This window comes from Hylobates moloch, unplaced genomic scaffold (assembly GCF_009828535.3).
Source record: "Hylobates moloch isolate HMO894 unplaced genomic scaffold, HMol_V3 SCAFFOLD_8, whole genome shotgun sequence".
In the NCBI taxonomy this organism is placed as follows: Eukaryota; Metazoa; Chordata; class Mammalia; order Primates; family Hylobatidae; genus Hylobates; species Hylobates moloch.
Genome location: NW_026652283.1, coordinates 95,731,983 through 95,758,020, shown reverse-complemented (window position 1 = coordinate 95,758,020; position 26,038 = coordinate 95,731,983). Strand labels below are relative to the sequence as shown.

The following is a 26,038-nucleotide window of genomic DNA, read 5'->3' as shown; positions in this document are numbered from 1 at the left end:
GACAAGAGAGGCTGACGCAGTTCTGACTGACGATTCCCCAGTGTCAAGCAGCAATAAATCTTCTCTGGAAGAAAGTTGTTTCTGGTAGGCCCAAAGGACTCCCACCAACTAAGTTCAAGCAATGAGTTCACAATCAAAGATCAAATACACAAGAAGGCAAGAGTCACAGGGAACAGATAATAGATTTGAGAACTGTCGATATTAGAATTGTCCAGTACAGACTACAGAACAGATGTGAATATATATGTTTAAAGAAATCAAGGATGGACTCACAAAGAAGGATAGACTCACAAAGAAGGATGGACTCACAAAGATGACCAATCAACAAGAGGCCATTAGGAATAAACAGATGAACTTGGGAGTAGGGGGATGAAACAATCTGAACTGAGTAATACAAGAGTTGAAATTTTTTTAAAAATTAAATATATTTAAGAACAACTTAGAGAGCTGGAAGATATACCTGAATACATTACTCAAAATGTGGCAAAGAGAAAAAGGAAACGGAGAGACAAAAAGAGATACAAAGGACAGCATGAGAATATCTAACTAACATATGTCTATTGGGGTGTCTTAAAGATATTTAACAAGAGATAACAGCTGTGAAATTTCCAGATTAACGAAACAAGAATCTTTATAAATTCAGGATGTGCAACATAACCCAAGCAGGATAAATAAAAAGAAATCCAAACCTAGAACTTGGCAGTGTAACTGCACAACTCCAAAGACAGAGACAGTAATCAGAGAAAGAAGAGATCACCTAGAAAGGAACAACAATTTGAACAACAGATTTCTCAAGTGCAATAGTGGAAGCCAGGGAGAATATACTCATAATATCTTGCAAGTTTTGAAAGAAGAAAATATTGGCAAACTATTATCTAAACTGTGTACCTAGCAAAAGTAATTTTTTAGACTACAAGTGGAAAAAATTAGATGCGCTGAAAATGAATATAAGAAAACCATCATTACTATTTAAAATGGTATGATGGTATCAGGGAGTGGCAAACTTTATCTATAAAGGGCCACACAGTAATATTTTAGGCTTCAAGGGCTATATGGTCTCTGCTGCAATTACTCAACTCTGCAAATGAATGAGTGTGGCTGTGTTTCAATAAAACTTTATTTACAAAACCAGATAGCCAGATTTGGCCTGCCAGATGTAGTTTCTCACTCACTGGTGTAGATAGAAAACCCAAAAAATATCATTTGACCAACAAAGGATATACAATTTCAGTTAAGATAGAAGGAATAAGTTCAAGAGATCTATTGTACAACATGACTACAGTTAACAACAATGTATTGTATTCTTGAAAATTGCTGACAGATTTTAAGTATTCTCACCACTAAAAACTGAAGTGAGATAATATATAAATTAACTGTTCAATTTAGCCATTCTACAATGGATACATATTTCAAAACACGTGGTACACAATAAATATATATAATTTTAGTTGTCTATATATATATATATATACACACACACATATATAGTAAAATCATTCAAAATTCAACTTTCTAAGGTAGCTGGAAATAAAATCAATATAGAAAAATCAATTCCATTGCTAAGCACTAGCAATGAAGTTAGAAATTTTAAAGAGTGAAAAAATTTGGGAAAATAATAATTTTTAATGTAATATTAAAGCACTGAAATAAATGGAGAGCCGGGCGCAGTGGCTCACACCTGTAATCTGGGAGGCTGAGCCAGACAGATTGCCTGAGCTCAGGAATTTGGGACCAGCCTGGGCAATATGAAGAAACCATGTCTATTAAAAATAAAAAATAAAAAAATAAAAAAAAACCCAGCCAGGAGTGGTGGTGTGTGCCTGTAATCTCAGCTACTTGGGAGGCTGAGGCACGAGAATTGCTTGAACCTGGGAGACAGAGGTTGCAGTGAGTGTAAGCTGAGATCGTGCCACTGCACTCCAGCCTGGGTGACAGAGTGAGACTCTGTCTCAAAAAAGAAAAAAAAAATTACAAATGAAATAAATGGAGAGATATTCCAGGCTCATGAACAAGAAGGAATGGTATCATGAAGTGTCCAGTCTTCCCTAGGTGTTGCAATAATAATCAAGCTTCCAAAAAGGTTTCTTGTGGAACTTGTCAAGCTGATTATAAAATCTGTCTGGAAGAGCAATGGGCCAAACATTCCTGCAGAAGAAAAGAGGGGCTACTTAACGCTATCAGACATCAAGACTTACAAAGCTGAAATAACTAGGAGAATTAGGTTTTAGTGCAGGGATAGACCAACTAACCAAATAAATAAAATGGAAAGTTCAGAAACAGACTCACAAGTGTAAGAAATTTTGATATATGAAAAAGAAGTGATTCAGATCAAAGGGGAAGGTAGAAACTATTCAGTAATAATGTCCCAAAATTCAACAAAATGCAGAGACAATGGATTATTCAGTTTTTTAAAAAAGTTTTTCCTTATCCAGTATTAAAACTTACAGTAGACATTCTACTTCCCTTAGGAAAATGGTAGGCATCCAAACTCAAATCAAATATACAAATAAATATTCCAAAACCCACAGAGAGCAAATAAAATTACCCATAGCCCTTGCTTTTAATACAAATAAGAGACAAATAACACTTCAAATTTCATTTCAAGTAATTGAGGAAAATATAAACATCCAAGACAAGCAATGTTAACTACAGAGCCCTTACTGAAAAAAATCAGAGGAAACTGTGTAGAAAAGAATCCTGGTAGTTGTATAACGTAGACACCAACTAAAGTTCTCTGTAGGACAAGAAGTAAACAGCAATTAGAAGTGGGAGGTATCCTTTTGAATCTTGGTGGATAAAGGAAGAAACAAAAAATAAGGGCTCTATTCAAATAAGATGGTAATCACAGAATCAGAAGTAGAAAGACCCCAACAAATTATGTAGTAAAGAAGGTGCATTTCACTATACCAACAGAAGAGGGCCCTCTTAAACTTAAAAACTAAGCAAACCTTTTTTTCCTGGCCTCACGGAATCCACTTGTTACTTAAGGTCTATGAAAATCCAATATATCATCATAAACAAAATAAATAATCTGAAATCTATACTGTGCTCCAATAAGAAAACAAAGGAACAGAAATATTTTCTGCTGATAAAAGTAACTCCCTAAAATTAAAAAAAAAAAAAAAAAACACCTACCAAGAAGGAAAAAACTATAACACAATTCTCCAACATAAATTCAATATAACTAAACAGCAATTATAGGTATAAAAGGAAGATGAATGAGAATATAAAAAATACTGACTATATATAGAAGATATGAAAAGACAGCTGGCTAAAGTCAGGAAAAAAATTTTTGTTTATTTATTTTATTTATTGAGATGGAGTTTTGCTCTCTTGCCCAGGCTGAAGTGCAGTGGTGTGATCTCAGCTCACTGCAACCTCCACCTCCTGGGTTCAAGCGATTCTCCTGCCTCAACCTCCAGAGTAGCTGGAACTATAGGCAAGTGCCACCACATCTGGCTAATTTTTGTATTTGTAGTGGAGACAGGGTTTTACTATATTGGCCAGGCTGGTATTGAACTCCTGACCTCAAGTGATCCGCCCACCTCGGCCTCCCAAAGTGCTGGGATTACAGGTGTGAGCCACTATGCCTGGTCAAAAATTTTGTTTAAAGACAAAATCACCTGAGAAATAAACAGTAAATTACCAACTATCCAAGAAAGAATAAGTATATCCTGGTTTGAATGTTAAAAGCTATAAAAAATATTCTTAGGACAACTGAGAAAACTTAAATATGTAGGTAAGCTGACTAAAAGGAAGTGAATATATAGGTTAATAAACTTACAGAAAATAAAAAAGCTACAGAAAAAAATAACATCACAAAGAAATGAGACAAATAAAAAATACAAGACAATCTTAAAAAACAACTGGCCTAGACTCCAAAAAGTCAATGTCACAGAGATAAAAACTGATAAGGGAACTGTTACAGATAACATTATAGAACTCTCAGGTGTGGTGGCTCACGTCTGTAATCTCAGCACTTTGGAAGGCCAAGTCAGGCGGATCACTGGAGGTCAGGATTTCCAGACCAGCCAGGCAACATGCTGAAACTCCATCTTTACTAAAAATACAAAAATTAACTGGGCATGGTGGTGGGCACCTGTAGTCCCAGCTACTTGAAAGGCCGAGACAGGAGAATCGCTTGAACCTGGGAGGTGCAGGTTGCAGTGAGCCGAGATCATGCCTCCGCACTCCAGCCTTAGCAAGAGAGCAAGACTCCACCTCAAAAAAAAAAAAAAAAGAAAAAAGAAAAAATCTGAACTTCACTAGAATATAAACTCCAGGAGGCCAAGGTCTTCATGTTCATTTACATCTCCCAGAGACTTCAAAAATAGCAGCACACTAAAAGCCGTCAGTAAATATTTGCAAGCTGTTGGCCAGACAGATAGGTGGAGGAAAAAAATGCAAATTAAAGAATCATTGTTTTTTACCCATCACAATGGCAATAATTAATGAGGCTGGTATATTCAGTGCTGCAGAAGGTAAAATGTTGTCTTTATTAAAATTAAAAACACATAAAACCATTTAGAGGAATCTATTTTATAAAATAGAAGCAGCAGAATTTCAAAACATGTAAGTACATGAAGATCTGTATTTTCTGTAATGACCTAAACATGCAAACAACCTCAATGACATCGACAGGGAAAGTTTATTAAATCATGGTGCATCAATAATGTGGAATACTGTATCACTAATTAAAAGGATGCAATAGCTGTCATTCTTGATACTGAAAGATGTTCTGTGAAAAAAAGCAACTTGCGAAGTTTTTATCAGTATGTTTAATATGGGAAAAATAAAACCTAATATGAGTGCCTACATAAATGAACATGGAGTAATACGTGGAAGGATACATATCAAACTTAACATTAGTTACACCTCAGGGTGATGAGATTAGAGAGGCAAGATGTTATTAAAGTTTTTTAAAATTCTCCATTGTTTGATTTAACAATGAGGATGATTTTCATTCTTTTTTTATTTTTATTTATTTATTTTTTGAGACGGAGTCTCGCCCTGTTGCCCAGGCTGGAGTGCAGTGGTGCAATCTTGGCTCACTGCAAGCTCCACCTCCCAGGTTCACGCCATTCTCCTGCCTCAGCCTCCCGAGCAGCTGGGACTTACAGGCGCCTGCCACCATGCCCGGCTAATTTTTTTTTGTATTTTCAGTAGAGACAGGGTTTCACCGTGTTAGCCAGGATGGTCTCGATCTCCTGACCTCGTGAGCTGCCCGCCTAGGCCTCCCAAAGTGCTGGGATTACAGGCGTGAGCCACCGTGCCCAGCCTCAATTCTTTTCATTAGTAAGAAACACATAAACTGGTTTTTAAAGAAAGAAATGATCAGTTGATGAAAAAAATAGTTTATATTCACATGTCCTTTATAGAAACAACGCTTCTTACCAAGTCAACTGTATTAGAATGTATGTGATAAATGTAAGCCAAGCATGCAGTTATTGTAACTTCTACTTCACATGGATCAACTATAATGATTTTAACTAATGGAAAATTCTTTATATGTGAGATCTATAATAATAACATTTCACTCTTTTCTGAGGTAAACCTTCAATTTGTATTCCTATAAGAGACTTCACAATTTTCTAACACCCAAATTTCAGTCAAAAAGTATAGGCAAATAAAGTATGGGAGGACCAAAATGCTAACAATAATTAACACTAGTTGGCAGAACAATGGGAAGGTACTGTATCTTTTTGGAAGTTTAGCACCATGAATTAAACATTCCATATGGTCCTTTTTTTGGAGACAAGGTATCACTATCACATGGGTTGGAGTGCAGTGGTGTGATCATCATGCACTACAGCCTCAACCTCCTGGGTTCAAGCGATCCTCCCACTTCAGCCTCCTTAGTAGCTGGGACTACAGGCATGGGCCATCACACCCAGATAATTTTTGTATTTTGTATACAGACAGGGTTTTGCCATGGAGCACAGGCTGGTTTCAAACTCCTGGGCTCAAGCAATCCACCACCTCCATCTCCCCAAGTGCTGATATTACAGGTGTGAGCCACCATGTCCAGCCCTGATATGGTCCTCTTTGTTGATTAACGTGGAGCCTTGCACATAGTAAGCTCTATATACAAATGTAAATAGAAACAGTAACTTATCCATAGAAAGGCTAGGTCTTTAGTTGGCTTAATTTCTCTTTTCTTAAACATTCTTAAACAAATAAACCTTGTATAATAAACCTTGGATAATAAACAAATAAACATTCTTAAACAAATAAACCTTGTATAATAAAATGTCTTTGTCACTTTAATTTTTGCACAGGAAGTAAAACAAAATTGGGGTCAAATAATATAATTACAGTAAAACACATATTCTTATACATAGTAAGAAATAATGCAACTTAGTATTTTATAGTTAAAATATATGTTATTTACTCAAATCATATGTATTGTATAATCAACGTTAAGAGAGAAAGCATCAGGGATGGATAGTCAATGATCTGGGATTCACAGTAATTTCAGACAGACTGGCGACTGGTCAACCCTAAATTCCAGATTTCAATAAAAGTGATCTGCTATATGGGATGAAAAATAATAAATACGTATGATATGCAGTATTACTTAGGAGATTACCCAGAGATGATCCAAGAGGAAGCCCCTGACAGTGTGGTCAAGCACTGGGTTCTCATCTCATCTCATCTCATTAGATGGTTACTAATAACCATCTGATCTTGGGCACATCATTCAATGCTCTGAGGCTCAATCTCTTTTCCTGAATCTGGGTCAGATGATCTTTAACACCCCTTTAAGGTGAAAATCTTCTGAGTTTTAGTATCTTCTTCAGTAAGGGAAGAAGAGAGGAAGAAAACAAAACCAAAACACAAAAGTGTTATTTGGTTTCACAGAAAGCTCAAAAACAAAATAATAAGGTCTACTAGTCAAAATTTTGGATTCCAGAATTAAAAAACAAAACACTTAAGATTTATTTTATTACATATACTGATTCTTGTGATCTTTATTTGTTCAAAAGAAAAACAATTTTTTGGGAAAAATGGGAATGCTGCATGAAGGGAAAAATGGGAGTAACTAGCATCATTTGTAGAAAATAGATATTTGGACATTCTTAAAATCTCAGGTTAGACATAAAGTGAAGTAAAACAAATAGAAAATATCACAAAGATCAGTAAGTACTACTAAATGTAAAATGGCAGTAATTACCTAATTATAAGAACTGAAAGTTAAAACCATTTCAAAGTAGTCTTTGACATAGATAGAAACAATATAGAGAAAATACACTGTCCACTTGAATGAATGAATGAATGAGTGAGTGAGTGAGTAAAAGAGAACTTTAAGAATTGAAGATTTGGTCAGTGACGTGTCTCAATGATTACATACAAGCTTCAATGACAAATCACTAACCTCAAAATCTGGTACTAGTTATTTTAAAAATGATAATTATATTATCATCTAATTCAACCCTTATTTTTAAAAAAGAGTAGCAGCCAAAATGATTGATACAGGAATAGGGATATTATAACCCAGAAAATAAACTTGAAGAAGGCAATTTCAACAAGAAAATACTGAAAAGCATTTTTATTTACAATGTAAAAATTAAAGGTCTGCTTATTCCAAATGCTCTATTTTGCTGGGAATCATACTAGTTGAGCTTTAAAACGACTGATTTACGGATGCCGAAAAGTAGTGATCATTTCTGTAGATTACAATCTCAGTGCTATAAAATCTAAAAGAAACCTTATTTACCAATAGAAATTAGTATGATGGCAGTATAGCAAAGTGATTTTTGTGCTTTGCCCTCTTATTAGATAAATGACCCTGGCAAGTTACTTCTCCAAACTGCAGTTTGCTCATCAGTAAAATCAGTTTGCTCAGAGATGTTCTTATATATACATTCTTTCATTTAAATCTCAGAATCTTTCATTTTGAAATTTAAATGAAAGAATATGTATAAGAACATTAAAGAATTGTATTAAAAATTGTTACGTAAAATACTGTAAAGATATAAGTATTTTAAATAATCAGGTACTTTCAGCAATTCTAGTAACCATGAGCCAAAAGAAAGAAAAATGTGTTTATCTAAATTCCTATTATGAAGTTACAAGTGTTATTCAGAAAATAGACTATTTGAGAATTTACTTTATCCGTATTCTAATTAGTAAGGCACAAAGGTAACACTTTTGACACTTACATAATATGGATTTTTATAGCAATGATATATATACTGTATGAACCTAGCCATAGCCTTTTTTTCAAGTCTCCTTGGCTTAAAGGCTACACAATTATTAATGCAATATGAGAAGAAAAGGTTGGCATATGAAGGCCAAAGAACAAAGCAAATTAACATACACTAAAGATTAAACACAAGACTTATGAGCTTTAATTAACTGGATAGGATACTTTGCTAAAAATAGCATACAGCCCTAATCTTGATATATATCTCTAGAAGAAGTAAAATACATTCCCAAACTACAAAAGCAGATTAAGTCACGATTCCAAAGAAGCTCACTGTATTTTTTTTATTTTGGTAATCTTACTTGAAAAGAGATTTGTCAAACCCAGTGGGTTGCGTCTGGCTTACACCACTACTATACATTTCCACCTACTATGTTCCTTTAATTAGAAGCTAATCACATCTATTTATTATATACCTCAGAGTAGCAAATAACACATTGAGACTGAATCACCACCATTCAGTGTAAAATCATGGGAAAGATAATGTACAGTCCAGAAAACAGAATAGTCATAAAGAGAAATAGAACAATCTTCAAGTATTTGAAAGCATGTTGACAAATAATTCATTTTCCCTGCATATGCTACAAGGAGGTAGATTTTAATGCAACATAAAAAAGAATTTGTTTATTCAGAATTGACATGGGCTTGTTTCTGGAAAATATTTTGCCAAACTGAAAGAACACTAAAAATTCCTGCATCTTTTGATCCAGTGAACTTTAGAAATTTATTCCAAAGAAATCATTGCAGATGTGCTGAAAGATATATATAAAAGAATGCTGACACGGTTTATAGAAGGAGAAAAGGCTTATGGCAACCTAGGTATTATTTAGCCATGAATAATTTTCAATTAATAATTTAAGACAATGAGAAAATGCTTAGGGTAAAATATAAGTTACAAAAAACTACACAATGAATAGCGCCAATTTTGTTCTTTTCCCAAGAAAATATTTGTATATGTAAAAATAATTGGAAAAGTAACTGGAAGAAAACAAATCATAATTTAGCAGTTGATTATGTCCATGTGTAGTGCCACGGCAGGTGATTTTTGTTCTAAATTTTAATTCAGAGCAGATAGTACTACTTCAATCAAGTTGAATCATCATCTATCAGGAATTTTATTAAAGAACTATGTGACTCCCAAGGTCTTTTCCAACTCAAAAATTCTACAACTCTTAAGAAAACTTTCTACAACCAATTTAAAAATCAACAAGTCTTTGCCAAGACCCAAAAAACTAAAGTTAAATTTTCAAAGGACTGACACTCAAGAATGGCATTTTTTTTAGAAGTAATATCAATATCCTCTGGCCAGGAGCTCTTTTCTTAGATAGAAAAATGGGCAATAAACCTAAATGAGCTGTGATAAAAGAAAGAAACAAGAATATACCCGCAATTGCCAAAACAAAGAAGAAGAAGAAAAAGGAGGAGGAAGAGGAAGAGAAAAAGGAGAAAGGAATGAAGGCTTCTCCCTTATTTTTGGCAGAAAGGCTGTTGCCTAGATGGCTGATAAAATCTTTAAGTGATTAATTACTATACTCATGAAAGCTACTTAACCTTTTCATTTAACTGGTAGGAATAGAAACTACAAGAATGGGGGTGGAGGAGCTTAAGAAGTTTATCCTTTTTACAAAAGAGTATCTGATTATATCAATATGATTAATATCAGAATGATAGGTAAATTTCAATTTTCTTCTAAAAAGATAACAAACCACGAAAAAAAATTATAAGCCACTGGTTCAGTTCATAAAATGTTAAATGTTATCACCACAAATCTCAAATATTCATCCATTTTAAGCTAAAAGACAGCTTCATAAAATTATTATAATATCATAGATTAGAATTCTGTAATTCAAAATTAAGAAAAAGATTCCCCTTGTAATAACTGAAGAGAGCTATTTGTTATAAAAGGAAGAAACCAAAAAATGTCATATACTTTTTACTAGCGGTAAATAGGAATGCAACATAAAAACTATCTTCTAATGGGATATCATAACTAACATTTGGATGAGAATACAACCATAAAATTACAAGACAAAAAGAAAATAATTAAAAATCTGAAGTATAGATTACTTGAAACATCCGGAGAAATCAGCAAGACATTTTAATTTCAGCTATTTAGTTATATGTGCATATATATATATATATATATATTTATACACCCATATGTGTATGTATATATATCATACCATCTTTATTGCTAGTTATATGACACAGAAGATTGTTTAAATGAAATACTTATGATAGTTTTTCTATATTTAGAATCTCATATGATGGGAAAAAATTGAGGGTTGTATAGAAAGATCAAGGGAACACAACTCCTTATGGAACCTGGTCAAAATATACAGTTTATTTTTCTTTCCTTTTTGGTTTTTAATAAAAAGTACTATATACAAAAAGAAAAAACAAAAATCCTCAAGACCATGATTTTCTCACCAGTTACTGTAAACAAGGAAAGATGTGTTTTCCCAAAATATCACAACTAAGACATAAATTTATTTTTAAAAACGAAAGGAAGGAAAAGAGAGATTACTGTCTTTTTAGAATTAAATACCCTTATTTTCATAGATTCATTCTATCAGAAAGATCTAGCAGAAACTAACACCAGAAATATATTCATGGCTTTCTAATTAACACATGGAAGAATACCCATTAAAAAATTTAAAGATAAACAATATGCTAGAAACAGTTCTAATATGATCAATGAATATGCTATGTATTATAAAATTGCATGAAACCTGATTTTTCTTATTTTCTTATTATGATTTAATCCAGGAACCATTTTTGAGGCAATTTTACTTGACCACCACCCATCTCCTATTGTGACAAATGATTCAATACCCAGTATCTTCAACCATTTTTTAAATGCTGGAGTATTTAAGACTTACTACCTAGAGGAATGAATAAAAACATTACATAATTCAACATTTCTGTAACAGCTATTACACTTGAAAATTAGTAGCCAAATTCTGAAAAACCTGTTCTCTGCTTAAAAAAACAAAACAAAACAAAAACCCAAAAAACTTCCATAAATCTTTTTCAAAATGGCATCTGAAAAATAAATACCTTCAAGAAGAGACTAATTCACATACGTTCTTAGAGGAAATAGCAGTATACAATATTTTATACATTTCAAAAGGGCGTCGTATTCTTCTGAATGTTGCAACAGACTCCAGATCTGCAATCGTGCTGCAGTCATGAATAAACATATTCCTCTGAAGTTCTAAGTATGTGTGGCCATATCAAGGGCATGGAGCATGCATAAAAGATTTAAAATGGATTTACATTACCTCCAACCTTAGGGCCACCTGCTGAACCAGGCTTCCTTGCACTGTTGACAGGATTTCCGGATGTTTTAGGTGCAGGAACCTTGAAGGCTGAAGCAGCTGATGATGGCCTATTTCCATCCACTGATTCTTCATCATCGAAGCTTTTATCTGCACAAAGCATCAGAAAAATGTACTTAAGAGAACTAAGCTTTGTTCCATTTTCCCTAAAGCTCAAAAATAAAATAAAGCCATATATAAAATCATTACTTTGGTAAGATATATAATACAAAATAAAGGTCCTTTGAATAAGCGTTTATATATTGGCTAACACCATATAAAATAATCCTCTGTAATTCAAAACCAAAATGCAGTATTTTCATACTTCTTACTTATACATATTAAGTCAAAACATAAAACAAAACATTTTAACTCTAAAGGTAGTAAAAGTATTTTTCATGTTTTTGCTACTCTGCATTTTCTGCCAGCTCCTCCCATAGTGTATCTTCTAGCATGCCCTGCCTTATTCCTTATACCCAGATTCTGCAACTTACAATCACAGATCCGTTTGCAAATCAGTCGCCTCATTCCTCTGAAAGCTCTTAATTTCCCTCACCCTAGGAGGCTCCCAATAGTTCACATGGCCAAATACAGTAAATTCGATACTAATCAAAGATTCTATCAAAAAAAGACAGAAACAACCACAGAACCACCACTGAGGTTTGTGCCGGCATTTTTCTTTCTCTTCCCTGCCCTAGGTGCTGTAACAGCCAATCAGCTACAAGGTGACATCATCTTATGGCAGCTACTGCCAGATGAAAGGTAAAAATTCTCCATGCATCTAAAAAATTCTCTATTAGCTATAATCCTTACTCTATATCAAAATTTCAAAGGCATTCAAAACTAAAGGCTTAGAAATCTATGTTTTTCTTGAGATGAAAATTTATATAAATAGAAAATAAGGTTTTATGCAATATTCATGCTGCTGGGATGCTTATTGCATCAGTAAAGCATAGACAGCCACAGTGCTCATTACTGTGCATAATTAACTCTGTAATCTTAAAATCTGCTCTTTATTTAAGCCATAGAAACCAAACAAAACAATTTGTTTTCATAAATGATTCTACAAGGCTCCTTTTGGAATATGAATGACCACACTAGTATCATCTACTTATAGGCAAATGAAACACCTCCCAGCACACACACACACACACACACACACACACACACACACACACACACACACACACACACAATGTATTTTACTCTCCTGAGAAGATGGTTTTCTCTAGGACCCTGCACAAATCAACCATGACAAATAACATGGGCGAGGCAGAAAAGCAGCTTTACCACACGCTTCAGATGAATAAGCCAGAATCTTTTCCTTTCAATGGACTTTCTTTACTTAAACAAATACCCAATCACTTAGAATTAAATAATTCCTATAAAGAGATATTATTAAATATTTTGAATAACTATTTTTAATATATAACTATTTAATATAACTATTAAATATATCTTAAAATATGCCAAGCAAGTTTTAAGACTTTTATTTATTAAAAGAAAAAAGAATCAAATAGACACTCTAAAGTCACATTCTATTTCAGAAAGTGTTTTTCAGTAATACAACTTGCAGGAAAAAATTATCTTCTACTCTTAAAAAATTATTTTTTTAGCATAACACTATTAGGGAGTCAGTTTGGATAAATTAATAAGCTTAAAACCGATGCAGTACATAGACTGCTTTGTTAAAAACACTAATACAATTCCAAATAAACTTCTTTGCTACTGTTATGTTAAAAAAATGCAGCTAAGAAAGAGCAGACATACAAATCTACAGAAAGTTAAGCACTGAAACACAGAGCAGCCAGAAGTTCCCATGGAAACAGTATTCTGTTCCTACACACACACAAGAACTGAAAAGAGTAAATATGTCCCTACCATTAAAAAAAAATAATAATAACTCTTCTCAAACTACTGGGAAATTAATTTTTAAACTTTTTATCAAAATACAGCAAAGTATACAAATCATAAGTATACAGCTAATTAATTTTCACAAAATGATCATGCCAGTATAACCAGTATCCAGATCCATAGATTATTACCAGCATCCTGTAAGTGCCCTCGAGACTCTTGAAAGTCTACATTTCCTACCAAAGCTAACTAGTCTTGAATTCTAACACTTGGTTTTGTTCATTTTTGAACATTATATAAAATGAATCATACAATATGTATTTTGGTATCTAGCTTCTTTTTATTCAATGTTGGAAGATAATGTTTGGAAGACCCATTTTCATTGCTGATAGTTTTCTACTGTATGAAAGTACCACAATTTATTAATATCCATTCTACTACCGACAAGACATGGGCTGTTCCAGTATGAAGTTATTATAAAATGGTACTACTAAGAGGTAAGCAAACAAAGTCAAAGGTTTCTAAAGATTTGAGCCTTACTGAGGAAGTAGTAAACATATAATTTATTTTAGATTATTTTAGATTATATCTACATATAATTAGATTTTAGATTAATAATTTATTTTAGATTATAAGTCAAAGACGCATAGTAGTATCTATGGCACCAGTCCTCAAAATGTGGCCCCATACCAGCAGCTGAGCATCACCTGGCAGTTTGTTAAAAATGCAAATTCCTGGGCCCCAACCCAAACCTACTGAATCAGAAACTCTAGAGTAATCTATGTATTAAAAAGCCCTCCCAGTCATTCTGATGCATGATTGAGTTTAAGAATCACGCCCCTAGGGGAGGGGATGGCATTCTTTTTCTATAAAGGACCACATATCAACTATTTCAGGCTTTGTAAACCATACACATATGGTCTTTCCATGCAACTACTCAATTATGACATTATAGCACCAAAGCAGTTATATACACACAATATGTAAACAAATGGGTGCAGTTGTGTTTCAATAAAATTTTATATACAAAAACAGGAGGGCAGATGGTTTTGATCTGCAAGCAACCGTTTGCCAATCTCGGCTCTAGACTAACTAGTAAAGAAGAGTAAATAGGCTGGGCGCGGTGGATCACGCCTGTAATCCCAGCACTTTGGGAGGCCGAGGCAGGTGGACGATGAGGTCAGGAGATTGAGACCATCCTGGCTAACACGGTGAAACCCATCTCTACTAAAAATACAAAAAATTAGCTGGGCGTGGTGGTGGGCGCCTGTAGTCCCAGCTACTCGGGAGGCTGAGGCAGGAGAATGGCGTGAACCCAGGAGGTGGAGGTCGCAGTGAGCCGAGATCGCACCACTGCATTCCAGCTTGGGCAACAGAGCAAGATTCCATCTCCAAAAAAAAAAAAAAGAGTAAGTATACACATAGAAGAAAAAGAAAATAAATTTAAAATATCTGATTAACTGAAAAGAAGAAAGAGACACAAAAAGAAAAATAAAACAAGTGGATATGATAAAAATAAAATAGTAAATATAAAACCAAGTGTATCAGTAATTCTCTTAAATATAAATGAACTAGTAAAAGTGAAAGACCCAGAATAAATTTTTTAAAATAGGTTGCTTAAATGAGATGTATTTTTACCTATAAGGTCACAAAAAGGTTAGGGAAAGACAGACCAAGGAAAATACAAATCAAAAGAAAGCTGGTGTAGCTACACTAATTTCAAACAAAGCAGCTTGAAAAGCATTACTAGAGATAAAGAGAGATGTTTAATAATGAGAAAGAGGTTATTCCACGGGAAAAAAATCAGAACCCTGAATATTTATGTACCCAGTAACACAGCTTCGTATATATAAAACAAAAACTGAAAAACTAAAAGGAAAAATAAATAAATCTATAAACATAGGAAGAAATAAAATTTTACCCACTTCCAATAAGGTTATGGTTTTTATTACTATCAGCTAAAAGAATTCATAAAACTAATTCATTATCACTAGCCCTAAAATTTAAAATTTGTTAAACATTTGTAAAAGGTTATAAATAAATATTCTAGGCTTAAATTTTTTTCTAAATAACTATGAAATATCAAAACAAGCCTCAATTATTTTCTTCCTAGCAGCTATCACTTACTGAAATAATAGACACTGATTTTTATATGTGGATTCCAATGTGGATTGGAAGCTTCTTAAAGAGCAGAAACTGTCTTGTTCATGCTGCAACCCCATTACCTAGAACAGTCTAGGAATAATTGTCACAGCCAACTAACTCTTCCTGCTGCTTACCTTGTCCCCTAAAGTTTATTCTCAACATGGAATCCTGGGTTGAACAAAGTCATATCACATCACTGTTCAAAATCCTCCTATGACTACATAAAAAGGTCTATCAGAACTCTAAGATCTTAACGGTCACACAGGTCTCTCCAACCTTATCTCCTACTTCTTTCTCTCTAATCCCCCCACCAGCCTAGCCTCCCTCCTGTGATTCATGGCAGGGCCTTTGCCTTGCTTCTTCTGCCTAGAATGCTTTTTTCATCCACATCCATACTGTTCACTCACCATCTTCATGTCTTTATCCATCTGTTGCCTTCTCAACGAAGTTTTCTCTGGATACTAAAATCACAAACTTCCCAACACCCTGGTACTCTGATGTATCCCTGCCTGTGTTATTTCTTCCTAGCACTTATCACCTATATATTTTACTTATTTTGCTTATCTGTGTCCTGCTACTGAAATATATGAGCTGTGGGATTAAAAACTTTTGTCAACTGTTGCCCCTGTTGTATCTTCAACATGTGGAACAGTATCTAGAATGGCACACATTTCACAGTATGGAGACTTTCAGGTTCCAATGAAAGCACTACTAAGTTATTAAAAGTAATACTACAAAAGCAAACAATGATAACACACTAAATCATGTACAAATTTTTATATGTAATAAAAGCAATAAATATTTTATAATACAGTAAAAAATACAAGGATAAAACCAGTACAGTGGAGCTTCTATTCTGAAGGCCTTGTGGGGCAAAGGGAACAGAATTCAAAACCCACATTAGATGCAGGGTCTAACAGAGGACTCTTCCCACCAAAAGCTGGTATACCAAACAACTATACCCTCAAGGTTAAAGTAAATCATAAGTAAGATCTTATCTTCCTTTAGTCAATTCCTTTCAAGCTCTTCTTGAAAGAGAATAACAGAGAAGTGAATCAAATAGAGTGCTTCATTAAGGTCAACTGCTTGGGTGGTCCAGACACTCAAGACCTTAAACTTTGTGGGCTCAGACTGGTAGTACTTCCAAACAACAGACAAACATAAAGCAAAATTTTGCTGGAAGAAGGTGTCTGGCCTCAAATTATTCCCACAAATAATTTCCCAAAAGGCACCAGGTACAACAGGAAACAAGAAACCATGAGCCAAGAACAATATAAAAAGAAACAGACAATAGGAAAAGACCCACTTAAAATCCTAGAGTTATCGGACATGGACTATACAATAACTGAGCAAACGACTTTGGGAATTGAAAAATTATAAAAAGTGACATAGATTTTTTAAATAACCAAATGCAATTTCTACAAATAAAAATATAGTAACTGAAATTTAAATTCAGTGGGCATGCATAACAGTAGCTTAGACACAACTCAGGGGATCACTAGTGAATTGAAAGACAAATCAGAAGATGTCACTTAGGATACATATAGTAGGTGCTAAAGTATTTACTGAATAAACAAAAGAAGAATCAAACACAAAAAGCAAATTACAAATTATGACTGTTGACACTTTTGTTCTTGCTCCAAAGTTTCAAAGAGACTGGTATGATTGGGTGCAGAAACTGAATAAGATAAGCATATTAAAATATATTGAAGGATAGAAATGATTAAAGTGAGCAGGCTGCAGTGGTCTTCTATATAATGTAGATGGGAAAGAAGGAAAGAAAACGGAGAAAAGGAAGAGATGGAAATAGAGAAGGAAGAAATGGAAATGAAGTAGGAATAGATGGAAATGGAGGAGGCAGGAGAGGGAGAAGAGATGAAATACAGGAGGAGAACAATGGAAGAGATGGAGGGGAAGAGGAGGTGGATGGAGGAAGTGATAAAAGAGGAAAAAGAGGAGGGAGAGACTGGAGGAAGAAAGGAGTACAAGAAGGGAGAAGGGGAGAAACAGGCAGAAAGAGAAGAGAAGGAAAAAGACCAAGTAAGATAAGGTTTTACCTTTTGTTGCCTTCAAGTAACACTTGGAAACTGTCCCTAGCAAGCACTGAGACACTATAGGCCCACAATGACTTATCTGCATGCCTGAAAGTCAAAAAGCTCTGAAAACCCAACTTTTGTTTTGTCTTTTAAACTCATTTGGTGGCATAAAACTCATCTGAACTCAGTTTATGACAAAACATGATGTGAACTGATATAAGGCTATTTATGTGTATTCTACTCAGTATGAATTCACATATATTTAATGGCAAAAACATGGCTGGGCGCGGTGGTTCACGTCTGTAATCCCAGCACTTTGGGAGGCCAAGGCAGGTGGATCATTTGAGGCCAGTAGTTTGAGACCAGCCTGGCCAACATGGTGAAACCTCATCTCTACAAAAAAACACAAAAATTAGCCAGGCGTGGTGGCGCATGCCTGTAATCCCACCTACTTGGGAGGCTGAGGCAGGAGACTCCCTTGAACTCGGGAGGCGGAGGCTGCAGTGAGCCAAGATAATGCCACTGCACTTCAGCCTGGGCAACAGAGCGAGATCCTGTCTCAAAAAAAAAACCCCAAAAAACACTAATGTGCTTGATCATAGGGTGCTGCCCCAAGCCCAGCAGAAACTGTTACATAATACATGGGGTATAACCTTATTAATTTTCTAAAATCGAATACATTCTAAATTCCAAAACACAAGTGGTCCCAAAGGTTTCAGATAAGGGTCTGTGAATTTATATTAATCATGCCTTGTCCTTTTTTTTCTTTCTCTCACTTTGGGAAAGACATGTATTGAAACGGCTTTTTAAACTTTCCACCTCTTTTTTTTTTTTTTTGAGATAGCGTTTTGCTGTTGTCACCCAGGCTGGAGCGCAATGGTGTGATCTTGGCTCACTGTAACCTCTGCCTCCCGGGTTCAAGCGATTCTACTGCTTCAGCCTCCTAAGTAGACGGGATTACAGGCATGCACTACCATGCCCAGCTAATTTTGTCTTTTTAGTAGAGATGGGGTTTCACCATGTTGGCCAGGATAGTCTCAAACTCCTGACCTCAGGTAATCTGTCCTTCTTGGCCTCCCAGAGTGCTGGGATTACAGGCATGAGCCACCACACCCGGCCTCCACTTCACTTTTATGGGTACATGTATTCCAAAACCCGAAACTTCTGCTTCTCAAATTCATATAAAAGATGAAAAACTGCACCATTTTACATGGCAAATAAAAGAGCAAACCAAAATTTATACCACATCTTATAGAAAAAAAATACATCTTATGTGGATTTTCTTCAGTGAAACAAACAGTTCAGTAAGAAGAACCCCCAACACTATGAATTTTCATGCACAAAATATGCTCTGATTCACATTAAGTAGTTTCTTATACCAAAGTTCCTCTTTTCCCTTGAAGCTGTATCCTTCCTTGTTCTAATTAAAACAATGAACAACAAGACTTGGGATTTCTGAGCTGTTTTACACTCTCGCATACTATGAGAGTGTATGGTGACTATGGTTATACCTAACAGCTAAATTACAAACTGAGATTAGGAAACGATAATCCCTATAAACTATTATACCACAGATACCTTGGAAAACTCAAACTTTAGCTGTCTACACTTCCCACACTGTGCTTTTACAATAGGAAGCTCTCCTTGGATTTTCTCTAATCTCACAGGTCCCTCTAGCTAAGTCTCTTCTGTTGGCTGTTCTTTCTCTACCCAACAATTAAATGTTGAATATTCTCCTTCTCTCCAGACTATACACTCTCTAAATGACCTCATTCATTCTCAACGGTTTTAAATACCTTCTGTATGCTGACAGCTCTCAAATGTTTGTCTCTAGCCTAGACCATCTCTGAGTTCCAGACCTATATATCCAATTGCCTACTAGATATCTCCCCCATGGGTAACTCCAAGCCACTCGAATTTCATATAGATACATAACACCAACATCATCCAAAACTGATCTCCCTAAGTCCTCCCCAATCCCAGTAAATAACGTCACCATCTATTCAGCTGCTCAAGCTCATAATGTGCTCAAGTTTTCCTTTGACCCACAGAGATCGTCTACCAATAGTTCTTGTGCTGAAATCCACCTGTTTCTCTTTACCTCTGCTGCCACTCCTAATCTAAGGCCAGACCGGTATTGTCTCTGCCTATATTACTACCAGAGCGGTCTCCTTGCTTCTATTTTTGACTTCCTTCCAAACCACAAAGTAGACAATATAATCCTCTAAAAAAGTAATTTGGATCAATGGCTGCCAAAATCACTAAATGAAAGGCTGAGAGGAACTGTATAAAGGATAGATCAGGCTGATAACGCCTAAACCCACTGCTCAATATTAGGATCACAAAGAAAGACAATCAGACAGTGTATGCCTTCTGACAGAAATCCAAAATACCACACATGAAAATATGTACCAAACCCATTCTAATAAATTAAGACGATTCTGATCAAGCCATTAGAAAAATTTTCAATTTTGAGGAAATACAGGAGATAAACATTAAAAAGCAGAAATATAAAAGCACCATACAACACAATAAAAAAATCTAGTGTGCAGGAAGAATATTTAACAGATGTTTTTTTCTTCAATAAATAAATGGCAAGAGGAGAAAAAAGTGAGATAAATCCTATAGATGAATAGAGCCTTAAGAGGTATATCAACCAATTGCAATGGTGAACTTTCTTCAAATACTGATTCAAAACAAACTGTAAAAAGATACTTATAAAACAACTGAGAAAATGTGAACACATTATTTGACACTAAGGGTTAAACTTTTAGGTGTGACAATGGTATTGTAACTGTCTTTCTAAAAGACACTTTATCTGATATACATGATGAGTACCATGTGCACATACACACACATTCTTAGTCCAGCAGGATAGCAGGGCTGGGAAAAGATGGGGTAGGGATATAGATGAATAAATAGTAGTCATAATTTCTTGAAACTGGATGATAAGTAGTAATGGAAATTCATTATAATACTATTTCTGGGTATGTTTGAAATGCTTCATTAAAAAATTATAATAATTTTAATCACTTTACTCCCTTGCTTAAAATCCTGCACTGGAATCTCAATAAAATAAAAGGGTAAAGAAAATAAGATGAGGGTGGAATATGTGAAATTAGCATCTAAAAGATCACAATGAATTCTTAAAAGATGCAAAAAAAGAAGGCACATTCCCTTTGCTCTGAACTGTCAAAAAAAAGAAAAAAAAAAAAGAATGAACAGCTACTGAAGAATAACACCATTAACACCACAGTACACAGTAAAGCCACAACTTGTGATTCTCAGAAGCTAAAACAGCAGAGAATTTATCTACCTTGCAGAATAACAGAGAAGTGACTATTTCTAAGCCAGAAAGTACAGGGATGAGCACAAGGAGCAACTGAAAATCTACGGAATCGTTTTATTAAACTCTTTCCCATCCCCGATTCAGAGAGCACAACATTTTACACACAAATGTGCACATGTGCGCATACACACACAGGATTTTGTGGAAATGGAACCATGGAAAAGGGAAAAAGCAAGTTCTTGGACACATTTAAACTTTCGTTTGTTAAAGTTAAAATTTAATAGAAGGATTAGGTGAGAAAGTCAAGGATATCTCCCAGAATATAGAATAAGAGAAAGACATAAAACTTGAAAGTGAAGACAAAACATAAAAGACAGAGGATCAACCCAGGAAGTTCAATATCTGAATAACAATTAGGTAAGAAAAGACTAAACTAATAAAGGGGAAAAGCTTACGAAAAAATAATAGGAGAAAACTTCCCAGAGCTAAAGAAAATCACAAGCTTTCAGAAGTAAAGGAATCAAATAGTAAAAATTTAAAACATCTTCAATTTAAACTAAAATGAAACAATTCAGTAAAATTATTAGAAATGGAAAATTCAAGCACTTCAAAAATAAGACAATTGGCTATATTTTAATATTCACATGAAGATGCAGTATTCTCAGCAGCACAACCTTAGTTAACTATTTTATTTATAAGAAATAAAGTCGGTTCTATACAAAGTTTAATAGAGGCCAAGATATTTGATAAAGTATCTTGAAATTTCTAGGTAGATATAACTGACTAGTTAAAAATATATTTGAAGACTTTTGCCCTTTTATTTAAAGGGGTCCTTTAAAAATGCAAGACTTTGAACAGTCCAATGAAGTAATGGGACAATCACAATTTAAACCATTATTTGGTATTAATGAAATTAAATAACACAGGCCATAATAGCCATAACATCAAACTAAATAATAAATGAGGCTCAGATTCAGGTTTATTTAGAACCTTTACAAAATTTAGTCATTTCAAGTACTTAAATTTTCAAGACAGTTCAGCCTATTGCAGCTGTAAGAACATCAATGTACTATTCTATATGTACAAAAAAAAACATGTAAACCTTTTCTTGAAGATTCAAGTTTATTAGCAACATCAGGTTTGAGGATATGTTACTATTGGTGCCCAACCCCCTGCACCCAAGGGGTAAATGAGACTGCCTTAGAAGGATCCTATTTATTCAAAGGTACAGTATATGCACTTAGATGCCCTTAACACAGACCTAAAACACAGGACGGTTGTACAACACCTTCAATGGCTACAGCAGGAAGGTACCATAGGGTGACTTTATTTTAGTCATTGTCTATTTTCAATCTTAGTGCCCGCTACTTACTGCCTGTATTACTGCTAATGCCCAATCTTCTGTCTCTTGTAATTTACTTTTTCACCTTATAGACTTCTTTTCCCTCTATCAGTGTCCCTACGAGAAAAGTTAGCCTTCTTGCCAGTAAGTCAAATGGTTGCTTTCTTTCATTAATTTAAATTACCCAATCCTGGTGTATCACAAAGAATATTCAACAGCATGGAAGAAGAGAGATCTATTTAGTATTAATGTGTTGCTATTGTTCTATAAACAATTGTAAATCAAGATATATATATATATATATCACACACCAAGTTATATATTAGTTTGATGTAGTCCCAGAAGGCTGGTCTCTAGAAAGCCATGGTTATATCATCACTTTTATATATATTTTTGAAGACTCATTTTTGGAATAATAGACTGTGTTGAAATGTTAAAAGTTTAGAAACAATCTATTTACAACAAAACCTTATTTCTTTCCAGCCACTCTGCAGCATAACAACAAAAGGCCAAATTCCTCTTGCCCGCTTTTTGAGGCAGACTGCAGGGCTCAGCACCACATAATAATCCTACAGGTTTTTAACTCTATCTGGTTTGATTGCCCAGAGTTACTGCATGATTATCCGACTACTTGGTTTAATACTCATGGGTAAGGGTGAGGACAACTAAATTGAAAAGCCCCCCAAATGCACCCCCAATTCTTAAGTGAAAGCCATTATAGTGCTTCACAAACCCAAGTTTGCCTAGAAATAAAACTGCTAATGAAATCTTTCACATGGTCTTGAAGTTAAGCTTACATAACATATTCAATAGATAATAGATTAATAACTGGAATATATAAAAAGCAAGTATAAATAAACAACAACAAAAAAGGTCAAACAACCAAAAAGTTGGCTACAATGCTGAAAGGCATCTACAGAAAAGGAAATATAAATAACCAAACACATGAAGGTGATCAATCTTATCAGAAAGCATAGATGTTTATAAAGGGTGAGATATTTTTCAACCATCTGATAGACAAATTTTAATAATAACCAGAACTGAAAAGAATGTAGGACAGCAGACACTACTGGTGGGAGTGTATGTGGTAAAGCCTCTTTTGGAGCAAATTAGCTATACCTAACACAATTCTAAAATGAATGAAAACTTTGATTCAGAAATTCCACGTCCAGACTATTTTAAGAAATATATACGTGTGTGTATACACAAACACCTGTGGTTTGTACAAAGGTGCTTATTTCAGAACCATTTAGAAAAATTATATATAGTAAACAAATTTGCATAGAAGACAAAATGGTTATGATATGTCTATATTATAGAATACTATGCAACTGTTTAAAAAAATGACGCAAAATAACACATGATGGTATTTTTTTAAAAAGCTCCATCCCATACTGAGTAAACACAGCTAATGGCAAAATTACATTCAGAATGGTATCATTTATGTAAACACAGTCAAAGCAAAACCATATACTTTGATACTTAATATGTATGTAAAGGCACAGTAACAGGTAGAAAAAGACATGCTACGTATTAATAAAAGTTCTCCTCTGTTTACACCTGGGCTCGGGGCTTGAAGGTGGTTTTGAAGGGATTTTTGCTTTACCTTCATTGTTTGAATTTTGAAAGGGAAATGACATTCGTGTATTAAGTTCATAATTAAACAAAAAACATCAGGTAGGGGCAGTATAATCCATTTGTTTTATATGTTCATGTTTTATATGTTTACATGATTCCGGTACAGTGTATGCACTGGATGTGACAAAGACTAATATGCAGGAGTATATACCAAACTGTTAAGAACTATATAAATCCCAAGATAGCCTATTACTATATACATATCTTTGTTTAAATTTTTTAAAGGTATATATTTTTAAAGAAGACAATTAGCTGAAATGTTACCCTCTGATCTTTTTCAGAGGTTACTTTTTAAAAAATAATCAATATATTCCTAAACAGTCCAAATGTTATGTATTATTTGAAAAAAGAAAAACTAAGTAAATATAAAACTATAACCATTGAACCTAAAATGTTTAAGAAAGAAAATAAAATCTGAATATGGCCCACACCAAATGCAACATTTATGGTTATCTACAAATCACGTTTTTTTTAAAGGAAGAAACTTGGCAATGCCCTTAAGTATATGAGAACTTATTTGTTAATCCTGCTTTTGCCTTAAAAATTGGTAGTTGAAAAATTATTTTCTCGTTTATTTCCATAAGATCATATAAAACTGTTACATAAATTCTTGGAACAAATCATAACGATATGCCAAACCAAATTTTCTATCAGATTTCCATTTAAATGTACATAATAGTTTAAATGACTGTCTACCAACACCATCATTTTGATGTATTTGTATCCTATCTCTCATAGCCCCTAGGGGAATTACTTCTTAGAAGAGTTCACTACATACATAGTCAAAGGAAGGCTGAAACTGTTAAGAGTTAAAACCTCCAGATATGGACCAGTCTTCCTTAAGAACCTAGCAAAAAAACATTCAAAACATTTTTGAGGAACCTCAGGTTTCTCTTCATACATATCTGTGATGTTGATGTGATTATAAAGTATATCTCTAGGCCTCATAACAAAAAAAGGTGTAATGAAAAAAGAAAAAAGCTCAAGTATTAAGTGTTATAATGGAAAATACCAAATGCACATTTGGGACCCTAGATTTGGTTCTGGTTTGCTTTCTGTGCCTGGATCTGGGACATATTGTCTCAGCAGGTCTCAGTTTCTCAATCTGTAAGATGGAAATACCAAAACACTCTGAACACTTCACAGAGTTCTTCACACCTGAGGAGTTAATATATATGAAGTATACAAAAGTGCTTTGGAGAACTATTAGGAATTATAGAAATAATGTGTTTTTAAAATTATCCTTACCAAACCAAAACACAGGCAAAATCAATTTTTAATCAAATTATACCCTGTGCATAATCTTAAAAGGCTAAATATTTTCTAGAAAAATGTTGGGACACTGACAATTAACAATCATATGAATTAAAATAATGCCCATGGCAAGCCATTTTGCTTCTCTAAATATTTTATTTCCACAGAATTCTATTTGTGTCAAATACAACAGGAAGGGTATCAAGCTAGCTAGTCAAATCTTCCTGCCAAAATCTGTCATTCCTCCAAAGGCAATGTTCTTCCTCTAAGCTTCTGCACATATTCCACGTTTCTTCCAATATCCCTTCGTATCTACCACCAAGACTGAAGCTTGCTTGGGTTGCAAGGTAAATTGTCACCTTATGCTTGCCACATCCCACACAGACACATCAAGTGAAAAAAAATGTCAAATGACATGCACACACATGCATAAATGCACACACAAGTGTACACACACACACACAAACACACAAGTGTCCTTCATTCTTTAGGGAGAAATATATTTCTTACACAGCAAATGATCGTCACCTTAAAAGGAAGTGTATAACACAAGCAAAAGAAGAAAAATAAATCTTACTCACCATCTCCCATAGCCATTAGATGGTCCAGGGAGCTCTCTCAAACCAAGAGGTCAAATAGCACAGCAAATAAGTATAGCTCAGTGCCTGCGCCACTGGGCTCGGCCTGCAGCCTGCAGACACCCGGAGCACTGTGTGACCCAGGCCTCGCTGCAGCTCTGCACCGCAATAGCCAACAGCTGCTACTCCACTTCAAAATAAAAGTCTGGGGTCTTGCTGAAAACCCTCGTTTATTTAGCAGAGCCTAGAAGGACTTGATTAAGATTACTCTTTAGCTGCACATATGCTGTTGGATACAGGTTATGATGTTTCTCCTTGTACTGGCTGCCTGAAATTTAATCTAAGAAAAGCTCTGAGAGCCAATAAATGCCATCCC

The 26,038-nt window shown here is 34.5% G+C and overlaps 1 protein-coding gene across 50 annotated transcripts in view; it reads right to left on the bottom strand.

Annotated features, from left to right (window-relative positions):
* Positions 1-26,038, bottom strand: part of CLASP2 (cytoplasmic linker associated protein 2) — a 226,429-nt gene that overhangs the window by 141,705 nt on the left and 58,686 nt on the right. For 25 of the 50 annotated variants that reach the window (XM_032162155.2, XM_032162156.2, XM_032162161.2 and 22 more), the window contains exon 8: positions 11,491-11,637. In XM_032162155.2, coding sequence (XP_032018046.1) covers positions 11,491-11,637 — 147 coding nt within the window. Of the gene's footprint in view, positions 1-11,490; positions 11,638-12,020; positions 12,216-25,665; positions 25,812-26,038 lie in introns of those variants that run through there. The other 25 variants (XM_058442682.1, XM_058442690.1, XM_058442683.1 and 22 more) reach the window with 4 other exon arrangements.